The sequence below is a fragment of the Heterodontus francisci genome, chromosome 20 (assembly GCF_036365525.1).
Source record: "Heterodontus francisci isolate sHetFra1 chromosome 20, sHetFra1.hap1, whole genome shotgun sequence".
Lineage (NCBI taxonomy): Eukaryota > Metazoa > Chordata > Chondrichthyes > Heterodontiformes > Heterodontidae > Heterodontus > Heterodontus francisci.
This window is the reverse complement of record NC_090390.1, coordinates 44,753,655-44,769,994: the sequence shown is the minus strand read 5'-3', so window position 1 is coordinate 44,769,994 and position 16,340 is coordinate 44,753,655. Positions and strand designations below refer to the sequence as shown.

The following is a 16,340-nucleotide window of genomic DNA, read 5'->3' as shown; positions in this document are numbered from 1 at the left end:
CAGATGCATCTGCAGCTGGCAGTTTGGTGAGGACGAGGTCAAGTATGTTTTCCCCTCTTGGTTCCCTCACTACCTGCCGCATACACAGTCTAACAGCTATGTCCTTTAGGACTCGGCCAGCTCGGTCAGTAGTGGTGCTACCGAGCCACTCTTGGTGATGGACATTGAAGTCCCCCACCCAGAGTACGTTCTGTGCCCTTGCTACCCTCTGTGCTTCCTCCAAGTGCTGTTCAACATGGAGGAGTACTGACTCATCAGCTGAGGGAGGGCAGTAGGTGGTAATCAGCAGGAGGTTTCCTTGTCCATGTTTGTCCTGATGCCATGAGACTTTGAGGTCCAGAGTCAATGTTGAGGACTCCTCGGGCAACTCCCTCCCTACTGTATACCACTGTGCCTCCACCTCTGCTGGGTCTGTCCTGCCGTTGGGACAGGACATACCCGGGGATGGTGATGGCAATGTCAGGTATGATTCCGTGAGTAAGACTATGTCAGGCTGTTGCTGTGGGACAGCTCTCCCAACTTTGGAACAAGCCCCCAGATGTTGGCAAGGAGGACTTTGCAGGGTCGACAGGGCTGGGTTTGCCGTTGTCGTTTCCGGTGCCTAGGTCAATGCCGGGTGGTCCGTCCGGTTTCATTCCTTTTTATTGACTTCGTAGTGGTTAGATACAACTGGATGGCTTGCTAGGCCATTTCAGAGGGCATGTAAAAGTCAACCACATTTCTGTGGGTCTGGAGTCACATGTCGGCCAGACCACGTAAGGACAGCAGATTTCCTTCCCTAAAGGACATTAGTGAACCAGATGGGTTTTTACAACAATCGACAATGGTGTCATGGCCATCATTAGTCTAGCTTGTTAATTCCAGATTCCACCTTCTGCTGTGGTGGGATTTGAACCCATGTCCCCTGAGTAATTCCTTGGGTCTCTGGGTTACTAGTCCAGTGACAATACCACTACGCCACCGCCTCCCCCATGTTTTCACTGGTTCTCCCTGTGATGGTAGCAGCACTAATACATCAACCCCTGGTTTTATGGTAGGTTGTGGTTTTACCACCGTTTGACAGGTGTGGCATGCCCTACAAAATTGTCTCTCATCCTTTGTAAGGCCTGGCCAGTAATAATGTTTGCTTATAATATATAATATAAAAACAAGAAATGCTGGAACCACTCAGCAGGTCTGGCAGCATCTGTGAAAAGAGAAGCAGAGTTAACGTTTCGGGTCGGTGACCCTTCTTCGGAACTGTTTGCTTATGTGTGATTTGGTCTTCTGAATTCCCCTATGTCCTGCAAAAGGAATGTTATGTATTAAGTTTAATAATCCTTGTCGATATTTAGGTGGTACCATTATCTGTTCAACAACTGTCCAGTCTTCGGCAGGTCTATGAGGCGGTCTCCATTTCCTCCTCAAAACCCCGTTTGTCATATAATAGCCTTCCGGAACTCCTTTCACCTCAGCTTCTGACAGAGCTGTCTGTGCTATTTGTTAGATCTCTGGATCAGCTTGCTATGCTGCAATGATAGATGATCTGTTAAACATCTCATTTTGATTATCTCAATCCCCAAATAAGGTTTCAGATTGTTAACTATCTGTTTGTGGTGCCCCTTTTACCTCCAACAATGGATCCTGTTTAGCCATTGCTCAGGTAACTACACACGAAGGAAATATTCCCGGCACTTTTTCCTGTAATTGCTCCGTTTCCTTCATTTCACATGTTTCCTCTGTAACCATCGTAGAAACTGATATTTTTGATCCTGCCAAATCATTTCCTAGGAGTAGATCAATTCCCTTTACTGGTGAACTGTGGACAACATCTACAGTTACTAAATTAAAAGCAAAATACTGCAGATGCTGGACATCTGAAATAAAAACAAGAAATGCTGGAAACGCTCAACAGATCTGGCAGCATCTGTGGAGAGAGAAGCAGAGTTAACATTTCAGGTCAGTGACCCTTCTTCAGAACTGGCAAATATTAGAAATGTAAAAGGTTATTAGCAAGTAAAGTGGGGGTGGGGCAAGAGATAACAAAGGAGAAGGTGTAGATAGGACAAGGTCACAGAATAGGTCATGGAGCAAAGATATGTTAATGGTGTGTTGAAAGACAAACTATCAGTACAGAAAGGGTGTTAACGGACTGAGATTTGAACAGCCACAAGTACAAACATGAAAAAAACAATGGGTAAGCAAACTGAACAAACTAAGATGAAATTAAACCTACAGTTACTATCCCAGATATTAAGTTACTCTCTCGGCATACTTTATACAAAGGTATGGGTCTCCACACTCTTCCAATTCCATTAACTAAAACATTATCGTTCAAGGCGCTCTCTGGTGGAAACCTCATATCTTTCCCCCCAGCAAGAGTGTTTGGGTTGCTCCTGTATCCCTGAGTAGAATGATAGGTTTTCCTGCCTCACTTACAGGATATGGAGTTACTCTCCCCTTTGACAAAAAATCATTATAACTCTCAGGTATTTTATTCATAACCTCTACACTCATCTTAGTTTTAGTATATGGTTTCACATTCACAGTTGTCGTTAAAGCTATAGACTGGTCTGCTATACTCTCAGTCAGAGTCTTTTCCTCTGCACTAACTTTGTGTACCCCAACAAGTCCTATGGGTTTACTTCACAATTTCCAGCACTCTGAACGAAGATGACCCGTTTTGTTGCAATGATAACACTTTGGCTTGTGAACCTCACTTCTACCCTCAGTACCTTCCTTTCTGACCTGAGGAGGTGATCCTGGGACATTCCCAGTTTTTCCTTCTTGTCCCCGGCTACTTGCCTTCCTTTCACTCTCCCACTTTCTATCCTTCTCGAGTTTATGGGGGTGATGGACAAAATAGGTTGGCTTATTCACAGTTTTAATCATACTCATTTTAGGGTTTGGTGCTATCGCTCCAAAGCAACTTGTGACTGCAGGTAATAAGCAGACGATTTGAGCTGCATCACTCCCAAAATTATACATGACCTCGTGAAATATAGCTGACGTGAAATTTGACCCCTGGTCAGACTGAATTTCTTTTGGCAACCCATACCGAGTGAAAAACTGGACCAACCCCTCAATCACAACTTTTGCTATGATCTATTGCTTTGGGAAATTGAGTGGACAAATCCATGATGGTAAGGAGATACTTATGACCTGACTCAGCTGTGGGTGAGGGTCTAATACATTCCACAAGAACCCTTCTGAACATAGGAGGAGGAGTGGGCCACTCAGCCCATTGAGCCTGACCTGCTATTCAATATGATCATGGCTGATCATCCACTTCAATGCCTTTTCCCCAAACTATCCTCATATCCCCTTATGTCATTTGTATTTAGAAATCTGTCAATCTCTGCTTTAAACATACTCCATGACTGAGCTTCCACAGCCCTCTGGGGTAGAGACTTCCAAAGATTCATAACCCTCTAATTAAAGAAATTTCTCCTCATCTCTGTCCTAAGTGGCTTCCCCCTTATTTTGAAATTGTGTCCCCTGGTTCTAGACTCCCCAACGAGGGGAAACATCTTAGCTACATCTACCATGTCTATCCCTTTAAGTATTTTGTAGATTTCAATGAGATCACCTCTCATTCTTCAAAACTCTAGAGAATACAGGACTAGTTTCCCCAATCTCTCTTCATAGGACAGTCCTGCCATCCCAGGAACAAGTCTGGTGAACCTTTGTTGCATTCCCCGTATGCAATAATATCCTTCCTAAGTTAAGGGGACCAAAACTGCACACAATACTCCAGGTGCGGTCTAACCAAGGTTTTATACAATTGAACCAAGATTTTACTACTCCTGTACTCAAATCGTCATGCGATAAAGGCTAACATACCATTAGCCTTCTTAATTGCTTGCTGCACCTGCATGTTAGCTTTCAATGACTTATTGATAAGGACACACAGGTCCTTTTGTACTTCTACACTTTCTAATCTCTTGCCATTTAAGAAATGCTCTGCACATCTGTTCCTCCGACCAAAGTGAATACCCTCACATTTTTCCACATTATATTCCATCTGCCATGTTCTTGACCACTCACGAAGTCTGTCCAAATCCCCTTGAAGCCACTTTGCATCTTCCTCACAAGACACATTCCCACCTAGTTTTGAGTCATCCGCGAACTTGGAAATACTACATTTGGTCCCCACATCCAAATCATTGATATATATTGTGAACAGCTGGGACCCAAGCAATGATCCCTGCAGTACCCCACTAGTCACAGCCTGCCAACGCAAGAATGACCTGTTTCTTCCTACTCTCTGCTTTCTGCCTGTTAACCAATCCTTAATCCATGCCAGTATATTACCTCCTATTCCATATGCTTTAATTTTGCTCACCAACCTCTCGTGGCGGACTTTATCAAAAGCCTTCTGAAAATCCAAGGATACCACGTCTACCTACTCCCCTTTATCAGTTCTGTTAGTAACATCCTCAAAAACTCTAACAGGTTCGTTAAACATGATTTCCCATTCATAAATCCATGTTGGCTATGCCCAATCAGATCATTATTATCCAAGTGTCCATTTATCACATCCTTTGGAATAGATTCGAGCATTTTGCCAACAGCTGTTGTAAGGCTAACATCTGTAATTCCCCTTTTTCTCTCTCCCTCCCTTCTTAAATAGTGGGGTGACATTTGCGACCTTCCAATTGCAGGAACTGCTCTAGAATCTATAAAATTTTGAAAGATGATCACCAATGCATCCACTATCTCCATAGCTACCTCTTTCAACATTCTGGGATGTAGAATATCAGGTCCTGGGGACTTGTCATCCTTCAGCCCGATTAATTTCTCCAATACAGCCTCCTTACCAATACTAATTTCCTTCAATTCCTCATTCCCCCTAATCCCTTGGATCTCTAATTCTGGGACATTTCTTGTATCTTCCTCAGTGAAGACAGACACAAAGTAATCATATAGCTTCTCTGCCATTTCTCTATTCCCCATTATAAATTCTCCTGACTCTGCCTGTAATGGGCCCACATTTTTCTTCGTCAAACGTTTCCTTTTTACGTACCTGTAGAAGCTTTTTCAGTCCGTTTTTATGTTTTTTGCTAACGTACATTCATATTCTATTCTCCCTTTCTATTTCAGTTTCTTCTTCCTCCTACACTGTGTTCTAAAATCCTCCCAATCCTCAGGTTTACTACTATTCCTGGCAATTTTATAGGTATTTTCTTTTAATCTTATACAATCCTTAACTTCCTTTGTTATCTCCGGTTTACTGCCATTCCTTTTGGGGTTTTTGTGCCTTGAAGGAATGTATTTGCTGTAAACTATCTAATATTTCTTTAAAGACTATCCATGGCCTATGTACTGTCATACCTTTTGATGTATTTTCCCAATCTACCTCAGCCAATTTCCCCCTCATACCTTCATACTTTCCTTTGTTCAAATTTAACACCCTGGCTTCAGATTGAAGTACCTCACTTTCAAACATAATGTAAAATTCTATCATATTATGGTCACTCATCCCTAATGGTTCTTTTACGACAAGATTATTAATTAGCCCTTTCTCATTTACATAAAACTAGATCGAAAATACCTGTTCTCTTGTCGGTTCCTCAACATACTGCTCTAGAAAACCATCCCTAACACACTCCACAAACTCGTCCTCCACAGCATTAATGCTCATTAGGTTTATCCACTCTATATGCAGATTGAAGTCACCCATGATTACTGTATTACTCATGCCACATGCTGCTCTAATCTCCTGATTAATACCATGGCCCACAAAACCACTACTGTTTGGTGGCCTATAAACAACTCTTACCAATGTTTGCTGGCCCTTGCTGTTTCTTAGCTCCACCCAAACAGATTCCACATTTTGCTCTTCTGATCTGGGATCCTCCCTTATTAATGTACTGATCAATCCCTTATTATTAGCGCAACGCCACCTCCTTTTCCTTTTTGCTTGTCTTTCCTAAATGTCAAATACCATGAATATTCAGTTCCCAGCCTTGGTCACCCTGTAGCCTTGTTTCTGTTATGGCAATTAGATAACAGTCATTTATCTGTATTTGTGCCTTTAAATCACCTGCCTTGTTGCGAATGCTGTGTGCATTCAGGTAGAGGGCCCTTAATCTTGTCGTTTTTACATTATTCTGCATTCTAAGCCGAGTTGATGCACGCCTTTGTTTCGCCTGACTTCTAATGTCACTTGTTACTTTTCTACCTCCTGTTACCAGCTTTATTTCCTTCCACTTTGAGTTACCCCTCAGGTTCCCATCCTCCTGACTAGTTAGTTTAAACCCTCCCCAACAGCACTAGCAAATCTCCCTGCGAGGATATTCGTTCTGGTCCTGTTAAAGTGTAACCCGTCCATCTTGTACAGGTTCTACCTGCCCCAGAACCAGTCCCAATGCCTCCGAAACCTCCAACACCAATTCTCTAGCCACATGTTCAATTGATCAATCTTCCTATTCCTATGCTCACCAGCACGTGGCACTGGGGGTAATCCTGAGATTACTGCTTTGGAGATCCTGCTTTTTAATTTCCTTCCTAACATCCTAAAATCTGCTTTCAGGACCTCCTCTCTCTTCCTACCTATGTCATTGCTACCAATGTGGACCACGACTTCTGTCTGTTCACCCTACCCCAGAAGGATGCTCTTCAGCCGCTCCGTAACATCCTTGACCCTGGAACCAGGGAGGCAACACACCATCCTGGAGTCATGTTTACTGCTGCAGAAACGCCTGTCTGATCCTCTGACTATCGAATCCCCCATTATTACTGCTCTTCCACTCTTCTTCCTCCCTTCCTGTGCAGCTGAGCCATCCGTGGTGCCAAAGACTTTGCTTTGGCTGCACTCCTCCAAGAAACCATCAATCTCACCAGTTTCCAAAATGGAAAACCGATTAGCAAGCAAGATAGACTCCGGATTCCTGCAGTGCCTGCCTGGTTCTCTTAGACTGCCTGGCCATCACCCATTCCCTCTCTGCCTGCATGCTCCTAACCTGCGGTGTGACCACCTCCCTAAACGTGCTATCCATGTAGTCCCCTGCCTCACGGATGCACAACAATGACTCCAACTGCTGCTTAAGTTCCGAAACCCGCAGCTCAAACTTCTGTAGCCGGTGACGCTTCCTGCAGATGTCTAGGACACGTGGTGCATCCATGACTTCCCACATACCGCAGGACGTATATTCCACTTGGCCAAGCTGACCTGCCATAACGTAACTTTAAAAACTTTTTATTGCAATGAGAAGTAAAATAACTTACCAGTTACTCACCAATCAGCTTCTTCCCCTGTACCCAAGAGAGAGGCAGCTACTAGAGGCTGAAAAAAGGTAAAAGAAAGAAAGGAGTCCCTCCCTCATGCAACAAACTCCCACTTTACACTCAAATTTATTTTCTTCTTAATTTATGTTCCCCCTCCTTCCCGAACTCCTTCAATTACTAAACTCCCTTCTTAACACTCTCTGCCCTACAGCAGCATTCAATGCAGACAAGCAGCACTGAGAGTCCCCTGAATTTATACTCTGAAAATAATGCTGTGTCAGCTCTGTTAGAGCTCTGCTGCAGCTCAGAAACCAGTTTAAGCTAGCTACCTCATTCACTATCTACAGATACTGAGTGTTAGTGTACCCCTGTTTAAAACTGCAAGAAACCTAACTTACCTCTTAACTGAAACAGGAATTTCAATTAATTGCTAGATGTAAACAAAACAAAAATTAGTCTTGAGAGATTAACCCTTAAAATTCATTCACTTACCAAGCTTCCTTCTCCACACTCAGTGCAGTTGGACGGTTCGTCAAATGCAGGTATTGGTATTAATGGAGTAGGCTTAATTGAAGGCTGAGCTTCCCAATCAGCTGATATGTGTGACGTCTTACAGAAGTCAACCATATCCCTCTGCAGCTTCAGCCAGTAAAAGTGCATCATTAGCCTAACCTGTGTCTTCTGAATAACCAAATGACCTGCAACGGGAATCTCATTGGGCAATTCTCAAAATTTCACTATGGTAGCAAGGAGGGACAACAATTTAATGGACTACAGTCCAATCCTCATCAGCGAGCCTCTGGGGAGGCCTCCACCTCCTCAATCAAAATTTCATAGTAATACTCTGGGACCTTTTCAACTTCTGCGCCAGACCATGCCATCTGAGACAGGTTTCTCAAGTCAGGGTCTGCCTGTTGTACCTCAATCAAAGAGGATCTCTTAGCCAATTCCCATTTGTTGGCCTTGGAGCCTTTACCACCAACATCTCCATCCAAATCCTTGAAAAAGGTTTCAGTCAACAAAACACCTGAATTGTCCTCCACAACAACTGAGTCCTTCTCATCTTGTTTAACACTATGAGCCTGGGATCTAGTTACAACACAATCTGGAATATTCCAGGAAATCCTTCCTGTAAAACCTCAGTTTCAGCAATGTCCAAAACTACTGGAGATGCCACTACTTTGTCCCTATCCAAGTCATTTCCTTGCAGAAAATCTAAACCCTCAATAGGCAAACTAGGAATGACACTGATGGTAACAGGACAGTGACCAAGTCACATTTTTCAATCTGCCCTATATAAGGGAATGGATAAATAAGCTCCATCTATCTCTTGGATTCACATTACTGGGGAAGAGATTCCTGTCACCTGCCAGCATCAGTGACTGTGCCACCCCTGTATCTGTAAGGATAACAATTGGCTTGCCTATCTCATCAAACGACTGTGGAGATACCTCCCCCTGAAACAGAAAACTTCTGTGGTTTTCTGCAACCTGATTCACTCTAATGTGAATGTGGGAGAAACTACCTGTGTATCATGTACGTTACCCAATACGACAGTATTCCCTTTGACGGTACACATGCAATGCGCTTGTTTTTCCACTTCCCACACTCAGCCTTTTCATGTCCTTTAATTATGACAGAAAAAGCATGTTGGTCATCTCAAACCAAACCATAGAGACGTTTAAGAGGCATCTTGACAAATACATGAATAGGATGGGAATAGAGGGATACGGACCCCGGAATTTCAGAAGTTTTTAGTTTAGGCAGGCATCAAGATCGGCGCAGGCTTGGAGGGCCGAATGGCCTGTTCCTGTGCTGTACTGTTCTTTGTTCAAACTTCTTCTGCTGTCTTTCTCTTTTACTAACCTGAGGTGTGTCTGTCTCTTTACCTTTGTCATCTTTCTCAATAGAACCAGATCTTTTTTCCTTCTCAAACTTCTTATCTCTCCAACTTCTCTGAAAGTTTCCAAACTGGGGCCTATGTCTACTGCTTTTATGATTCAATTCCTAATCATCTGCCATTACTGCGGCATCCCTTATTTTAAAAACTTTATGTTCTTCCAGGTAGGACCTTATTCCTGAAGGGACACTATTTTTTAATTCTTCCATCAGCATCACTTCCTTAAGGTTCTCAAAATCTTGCACAATCTTCATCGATCTATACCACCTATCAAACACCATTTCCTTCTCCAGAAAATTCCAGATATGTCTGGCCCTGTTTTTAAATTCCTAAATTTTTGTCTGTTGGCCTCTGCTACCAAGTCATAGGCGTTGAGAACAGCAATCTTTACTTTTTCATAGTCTTGGGATGATTGTCTGAAAGAGATGAGTACACATCCAAAGCTTTCCCTATGAAAACACTCTACTCTGTAGAAGCATTGTCGAAAATGATTCGGGCCAATCCGGATTCATGGCAATTTTCTCAGCCCCTGACTTTAAGTTGACTCCTAGGTTCCCTGCTATATACTTCAGCTTTTCTTTTGTCAACTATTTCAAGGCACTAAGAGACAAATCCCCTTTCTCCACAAAGGCCTGAGCATCAAAGGTACTCATGTTGATTTCTCATTGAATGCAGCCAAAGTAAATGTGAAATCATGTTTATTTAAACTCTGGAAAATTCCAGTGAACCCATTTCACAGGGTGAGACCCCAATTTATTTATGATCCCAATGGAGACCACCAACAAACTAAAAGAATCAAATCCACCAACTGACCCCAATTTAGGAAACAGAAATCAAATGACAAGATTCCACTTTTATAAATTTTACTTTAAAACTCAAACCAAAACCAAAACATGAACCAAGTTAAATCACAGTCGAGGTATATCTTAAGGGTTACATGTTAACTATTAGATGCACGAATCCTATCAGCAGGGTTACACTGAACCATCACAAAGTCCTTCCGGTCTTTGAACTTTTCAAGTAGATCTCCAAATCCTGTCTCCCAAGTTGCAAACATCGGCTTGCACTCAATGGCAGTTTCTCTGCAATCTAAACTCCACCGATACCATCTTCATCAAAACCGTGCACTCTTTCAGAACTTCCATGGTTTTGCTCACAATAGTCCTGGTGGTGTAACTTCACCAGTCTTGCCTTCTGTAACTCTTTAAGGCACTGAAAACAATGGTAGCAACTTGTATTTTCCAAAGGTTAGCTCCCAGAAAACAGGTTCCAATTCAAAGAGCTTGTCTTTTTAAACAACACTTCCAGCTTTGCAGCTGGCTTCAACCTTCTAGAGTCTGCTTGTGAAACTGAAACCTAAGCTTCAATCACATCTCTCTGGGGGGGAAAAAAAAACCTGTTTGTTTTGTTAACCTGGTTCTACCCTCCCAGAACCTTAAAGCCTTTAGTTTCATTTTTAAACCAGGGTCTTTCTCAAAAAAACACCCTTTGAATCCAAAGTCACAGCACCAAACAGGTTAGCGACACAGAATGCAATCCACTTGCAAGGACTTCATCACAGACACCTTCAGCTAAATAATTTGTGCTTACTGCAAAACCAGACCTGCCTTCATGGTCTCACTTTTGAATGTACATCCGATCATTCAGATGTTGATATTGATGACTGAGGCAGCACTTCTCTCAGACAGACTTGCTGTCTAGCTTTTGCCCTGCCCACAAGAACAAGGTTGCTTTTGTCAAAGTCACCAATGGCATCTTCTTTCACTGCTGTGGTGGTGCGCCATCCTCCTTGTTCTCTTTAAACTGTCTGAAATTTGACACCATTGAACACTCCAATCCCCTCCAATATCCCTCTCTGTAGCCCAGCCCATGGTACTGAACTCATTTAGTTCTATCCCTATCTATTTCATAGTGGCTAGTATAACTTCTGCAATATCCCTCACATCCCCCACATGATCAGTTCAGGAGTGTCTTGAGGTGCCATGCCTGCCTTTATCCTTGTCTACATGCTGTCCCACAGCACCACCATCTCGAGATGGTTAGCTCCCACTCTAGACCCACAACCACAACTGCTTTCTGACATGGAATCAATCATTTTTGGCTCTTCTCTAAAACTCTGCATATAGCCCCAGGTTCCCTCCCCTTCCCTGACTGTGTGTTCATGCTGATGCTGACAGTGCATAACCACAGTGTTCTGATCTGTGATTCAAAAAATAGTTCTATGAATTGCCATGACCACCTATTTTCACAAAACATTTCCCATTATTGTCGTTATCTCACCCAAGCCCTCATCCCTCCAGTTTCTTCCAACACAGGCCTCCTGAAATTCTTTTGCTAGTCCAAAACTGTACTGCCTGCAGCCTATCCTACATCCTGCTCTCCACTATCACCTCTGTCCTTACCTCCATCTACTGACTTTAAATCACCAAAACATTGAATTCAAAATCCTTATCCTGATTTAAAAATTCTCCAAGGTTTTGCCCCATCTTCCATTTGCAATCTCCTACAGCTGTACATGCCAGCGTGCAACATCTGGTCTTACCTTTGCATTCCACATTTCCCTCCACTTCACCTTTTAGTGACAGAACCTTCAGCCATCTTGGCTGCATACTCCGAAACCCTCTCCCTAAACCTTCTCACTTTGCTATCTTTCTTTCCATCTTCAAAAACTCCATTAAAACCTAATGTTTCAGGTCTGTGACCTTTCATCATGTGCCTGACCTGCTGAGTATTTCCAGCACTTTCTGTTTTTATTTCAGATTTCCAGCATCTGCAGTATTTTGCTTTAATTGCCTTAAAACCTAGTTCTTTAACCATGCCTTGGGTTACTCCACTTCCTCTGCTACTGTTGCTAAATGTCTGTTTTCACCATTGTGAAGTACCATGGACCATTTTATTATGATGAGGGCAGTATATACTTTATTTTTATTTTGTCTTTTGCAGATACCTTAAAACTTTGCTTCTTGAGGGGAATCCAATCCGAAAACTACCAGTGGAGCTTGGTTAGTGTGAAATTCTAATTTTATTAATTGGTTCAATGTTGTATTGTTATATCTGTTAACGTAGCAAAAACAAAACTTGGCATTTTAAAGTCAAAAACAGTTAGCCAAGCCAGTCTGTTAGTGAGCCTCCTGCGAATCACTTCTTTACTATTTTGCATCCCATGACAAGTTTCAATTTGTTTGCAGTTCACTGGTTTTCTACTCACTGGTGTATATGAAATTAAGTTCGCTTGTCATTCCCTTATTTCCTCATGCCTTTGTAATACTGCTCTTTAACACTTTCCATGACAGTGATCTAAATTTTTCATTTTAATTGATGACATAAGTTGTGACTGAAGGATTTAACTGTCTCCGTGGTGACAAAGTTTCATTACCAATTTTTTTTCATTTATTTTCTCCATTTTCTGTAGAGGATGCTTTTAGGCTGGTCTATGCTGTGCCTACTCCAGCTAAGTTTAAAAAAAATACAGATGTAAACCTCTTGATTTTTCTCAGCCTTGACTCCAATTCCCCACAGTGATATGACTGAGGGCTCAGCAGAGTGGGCGAATGAATTCAATAGCTTCTCATTGCATTACACCTTTATGCTCTTCCAGGATCTCTTTCTACTGGACAGGATACAAGAAAATGTCTATTGTCTGATATGTGAACCTTTTCTCACCCCCAACACCAATCTCTCTCTCTCTGTTTCATTCAGTCCTGTCTTTATTTTTATCTGTATTAATACAAGTCGATCTTCCACAGTGTTGCTCACAGATAGGCTGGAGGCTGGAATATAGTTGTGATGTTAAGTATGGTCCCATTTCAAACTAGAGTATGCTGCACAATGGAGGAAAGATCTGGGAAATGGATCACATTTGATAGAGGAGAACAAGAGGCTGATGAGCAGAGCACAGTGGGAAAGTGGTGGGGAGTGGATTGAAGAGAAGAAGGGGCAGGAAGTGGAGTGCAGCAGGGAAGAGGTGGGGAATGGATTGCAGCAGGAAAGGGGCAGCGAGTGGAGTGTAGAACTTGAAAATTAAGGTTAATGGACTTGTAAAATGTCAGGGCTTACCTGTTTAATGGTGTCAAGAATTCAGCAAACTGTAATGGCAGTTGAAATGAAAGAAACAAAAGCCTGTATCAGTGGGGTGGGGGAAGGGAGGAATATTGTTGATCCAGTCAGAAAATAAGATATGTCTTTGAAGAACCAGAACATTTTAATAATTGACAGGAAGTCAACACATTCCAAGTGTGTGACACAACTTCCTGTTTTCTAAGCTGCACATTCACCTTCTCCAATGTTGCAGATGACTGTCTGTCTTATTCTGTGAGTTGCAATTTATCAAAGTAGCATGCAGTAGTTCTGATGCATTCTTGGAGTTCACTAACTGGATGAGTCACTTCATTCAGACAAGATTTTTTTCCAAAAGTATACTTCACCCATGAAATTTTTAAAGGTATATTATGATACAATTCAAGTGTGGTGGTTCACACTGCAATAAATATCAATTTGGTTTAAATACAGTACATGGCATTCTAGGGTGCCTCACATCACTTAAAGTGCAGATTGCATCTACATTTGCATCAAACATTTTCTGATACATACATCCCCAGTAGTTTTACATTGGTTCCAGCCTTTCTATATACTGTGGCAGGAGGGCCCTAAAGTGTGCCCTTTCCCCATTGAGATTTTGTGATGACTGCACCAAGGTCTGTCCCTCAGCATGTAGAACTGAACCTTGGAACGTGTCAGTCTGCAACGCTCAGTCATGGACAGCTACTTGCAGTGGAAGACCAGTAAGTTTTTGGCAGACCAAAGAGCATCTTTCACCAAGTTGATGGCCTTCCAACAACAGCTGATGTTTGTCTCAGTGTGTGCCCCTGCGTACAATCTGTAGAGCACAGTGCCCTGTGTTATGGAGTTCCTTGGAATGAGCCTTGACAAAAACCTACATATCTTTCCAGACATTCTTTGCAAATGCATATTCCAGAAGGAGATCGGTGATGGTCTCTCCCCACAGCAGCTGTCTCGAGGTGTGCATAGGAACAGGAGCAGGCCGTTTATCCCCTCAAGCTTGTTCTGCCATTCAGTGGGATTATGAAGAACTTGACGGGTTGGGCCCTTCTCATCACTAGCTAAGCTACATCTTGGTGCTTGTTTGAAAGTTCTGGCGATGAGGCATTCTTCCAAATTACTTTGACCGTCTGCTCATGGAACCATCCAACTGGATGCACCATCTCCTTTTTCCATCCTCTAGGATGTTACATGCAACCACTGACTGATCGACTTGTGGCCAGAGTTGTTTTTCTGCACAGGTTTTTCTATGAAGGACAGGACGATCTAACAGAATGGAATGTTCCATGACATGCTGCCAGACGCATCTTTCACAATACTGGGAACAGATAGAACTTCACATAGTGACATTTGGTATTTGTATATCGAAGGTTTATGCACAGTTTGTTGAAGCTGCACACAAAGGTGGCCATCAGGATGAGGAAAGGTTGGGTAGGTTTTCTCTTCCTTTTATCTGGAGATTTGTGCATAATGTTCCTGTGGACGCCATCATTTTCAATCTCCAGATAAAGCGCAAGATGGCTCAGGTGACTGTCATGGTGCGGGAGCAGGGTATGGATCAGACCTGCGCTATGTACAGCGACACTGAGTGCACTTTGCACCCAATGACCAAGTTCTTAGTTGCATCAAGAGGGAGTATCGCTTCCACATTCCCAGTTTCAGCTTTACTTGAACTATACACTCCTTCCAATTCTCGGTGCACACACTGGTCCCTCCAAACCATATTTCCAGCATCTTCAGGAAATCTGACAGTTGAGGAGACAGAGAGGATTGGTCAGCTCAGTTACCAAAGAGCTTGGGCTTGCATATATTATGATTTACTCTGGCACCTGAGGCCAATTCGAACTGGTTGCAGATGATCATCAATCTGCAGACAGACGGTGGATCTGAGCGGAATACAGCAATGTCATCCATATAACAAGGAAGCCTTGATGTGAGTGCCTTCGCTGCCTAGGATCATCACTCCTGTTATGGCCACATCATTCCTGATGGACTTAGCAAAAGGTTCATTCAGCACACAAACAAGACAGAGAGAGGACAGCCTTGACTGACTCCAGATTTGATAGGAAAGCTTTCCGATTTCCACCCATTGATTAAAACTGCACTACTGATGTCTGCGTGGAGCAGCTGGATCCAATTGCGAATCCCGTCCCAAAACCCCATTTTGGAAAGCACATCCATCATGCACGTGTAATATTCTATCAAAGTTGTTCTTCTCCTGATCCAAACTGATTACGCACGTGTTCACCTTCCTGCACTGTACGTAGGTGATTGCATCCCTGAGTAGTGCTATCAGAGATATTCCTGCAGGGTACAACGCAGGACTGATCCAGGTGGATTATCAGCTCCAGAGCAAACTTTACCTGATTGGCGATGATATTGGATAGAATTTTGTAATCAACGTTAGGCAGTGAAATGGGCTGTCAATTTCTGATTTCTTCCTTCTCCTTCTGTTTGTAGATGAGCATGGTGATACCTTTCCTCATTGATTCAGACATGCTGCTGGCCAGAAGCATACACTGTACACGTCCAGCAAGTCCGGACCAATCCAGTCCCACAGAGTTGAATCCAACTCAGCTGGTAAACCGTCTCTTCTGGAAGTATTACTTATCTTGAAGGAGTGGATGGCCTTTGTCAGCTTGTCCAGAGTTAGCAGTTTATCCAGACTCATCTGCTATCTGTCATCTAAAACCTCCTGAGATAGAGGATGGGAAGGACTGGGAGGCTCTGCTGTTTGTAGGCTTCACGTCGTACAGCCAGCATATAAGGATTTGCTGATCCTTTGTATGTCTGGATGCAAGAATGTTACCAAGCTGTCGTCTTCCTTCAGGTTGCTAATCACAGAGCTCTCTCTCTGTACCTTTTCAAAGAAGAAACATGAGCATGTCACATCTACTGCACAGAGTGGACTCTGGACAGAGATGATATTGGAGCACTCTGAGGCAAAAAGCGAGGCTTGCTGGCTCTTCACCTCTTGGAGTTTCTGCCTGACAGATCCCCAGCTCCCACCACCATGGACTGCAGCAAAAGCAGATTCTGCACGCTTTTATGGAGTCAGGACATTTCTCTCTGTCCTTCTCCCTCACCTTCTGAACATCTTTGAGGATGAAGAACCTTTTGATGTTGGCCTTGATCGCTTCCCAGCAGTGCATCAGGGTATCAAAGCGGGTTT

The 16,340-nt window shown here is 43.0% G+C and overlaps 1 protein-coding gene across 2 annotated transcripts in view; it reads left to right on the top strand.

Moving 5' to 3' along the window:
* LOC137380604 (leucine-rich repeat-containing protein 27-like) overlaps positions 1 to 16,340 on the top strand; it is a 130,475-nt gene that overhangs the window by 24,021 nt on the left and 90,114 nt on the right. For both annotated transcript variants that reach the window (XM_068052680.1, XM_068052679.1), the window contains exon 3: positions 12,053 to 12,111. In XM_068052680.1, the coding sequence (XP_067908781.1) occupies positions 12,053 to 12,111 (59 nt within the window). The remainder of the gene's footprint in view (positions 1 to 12,052; positions 12,112 to 16,340) is intronic.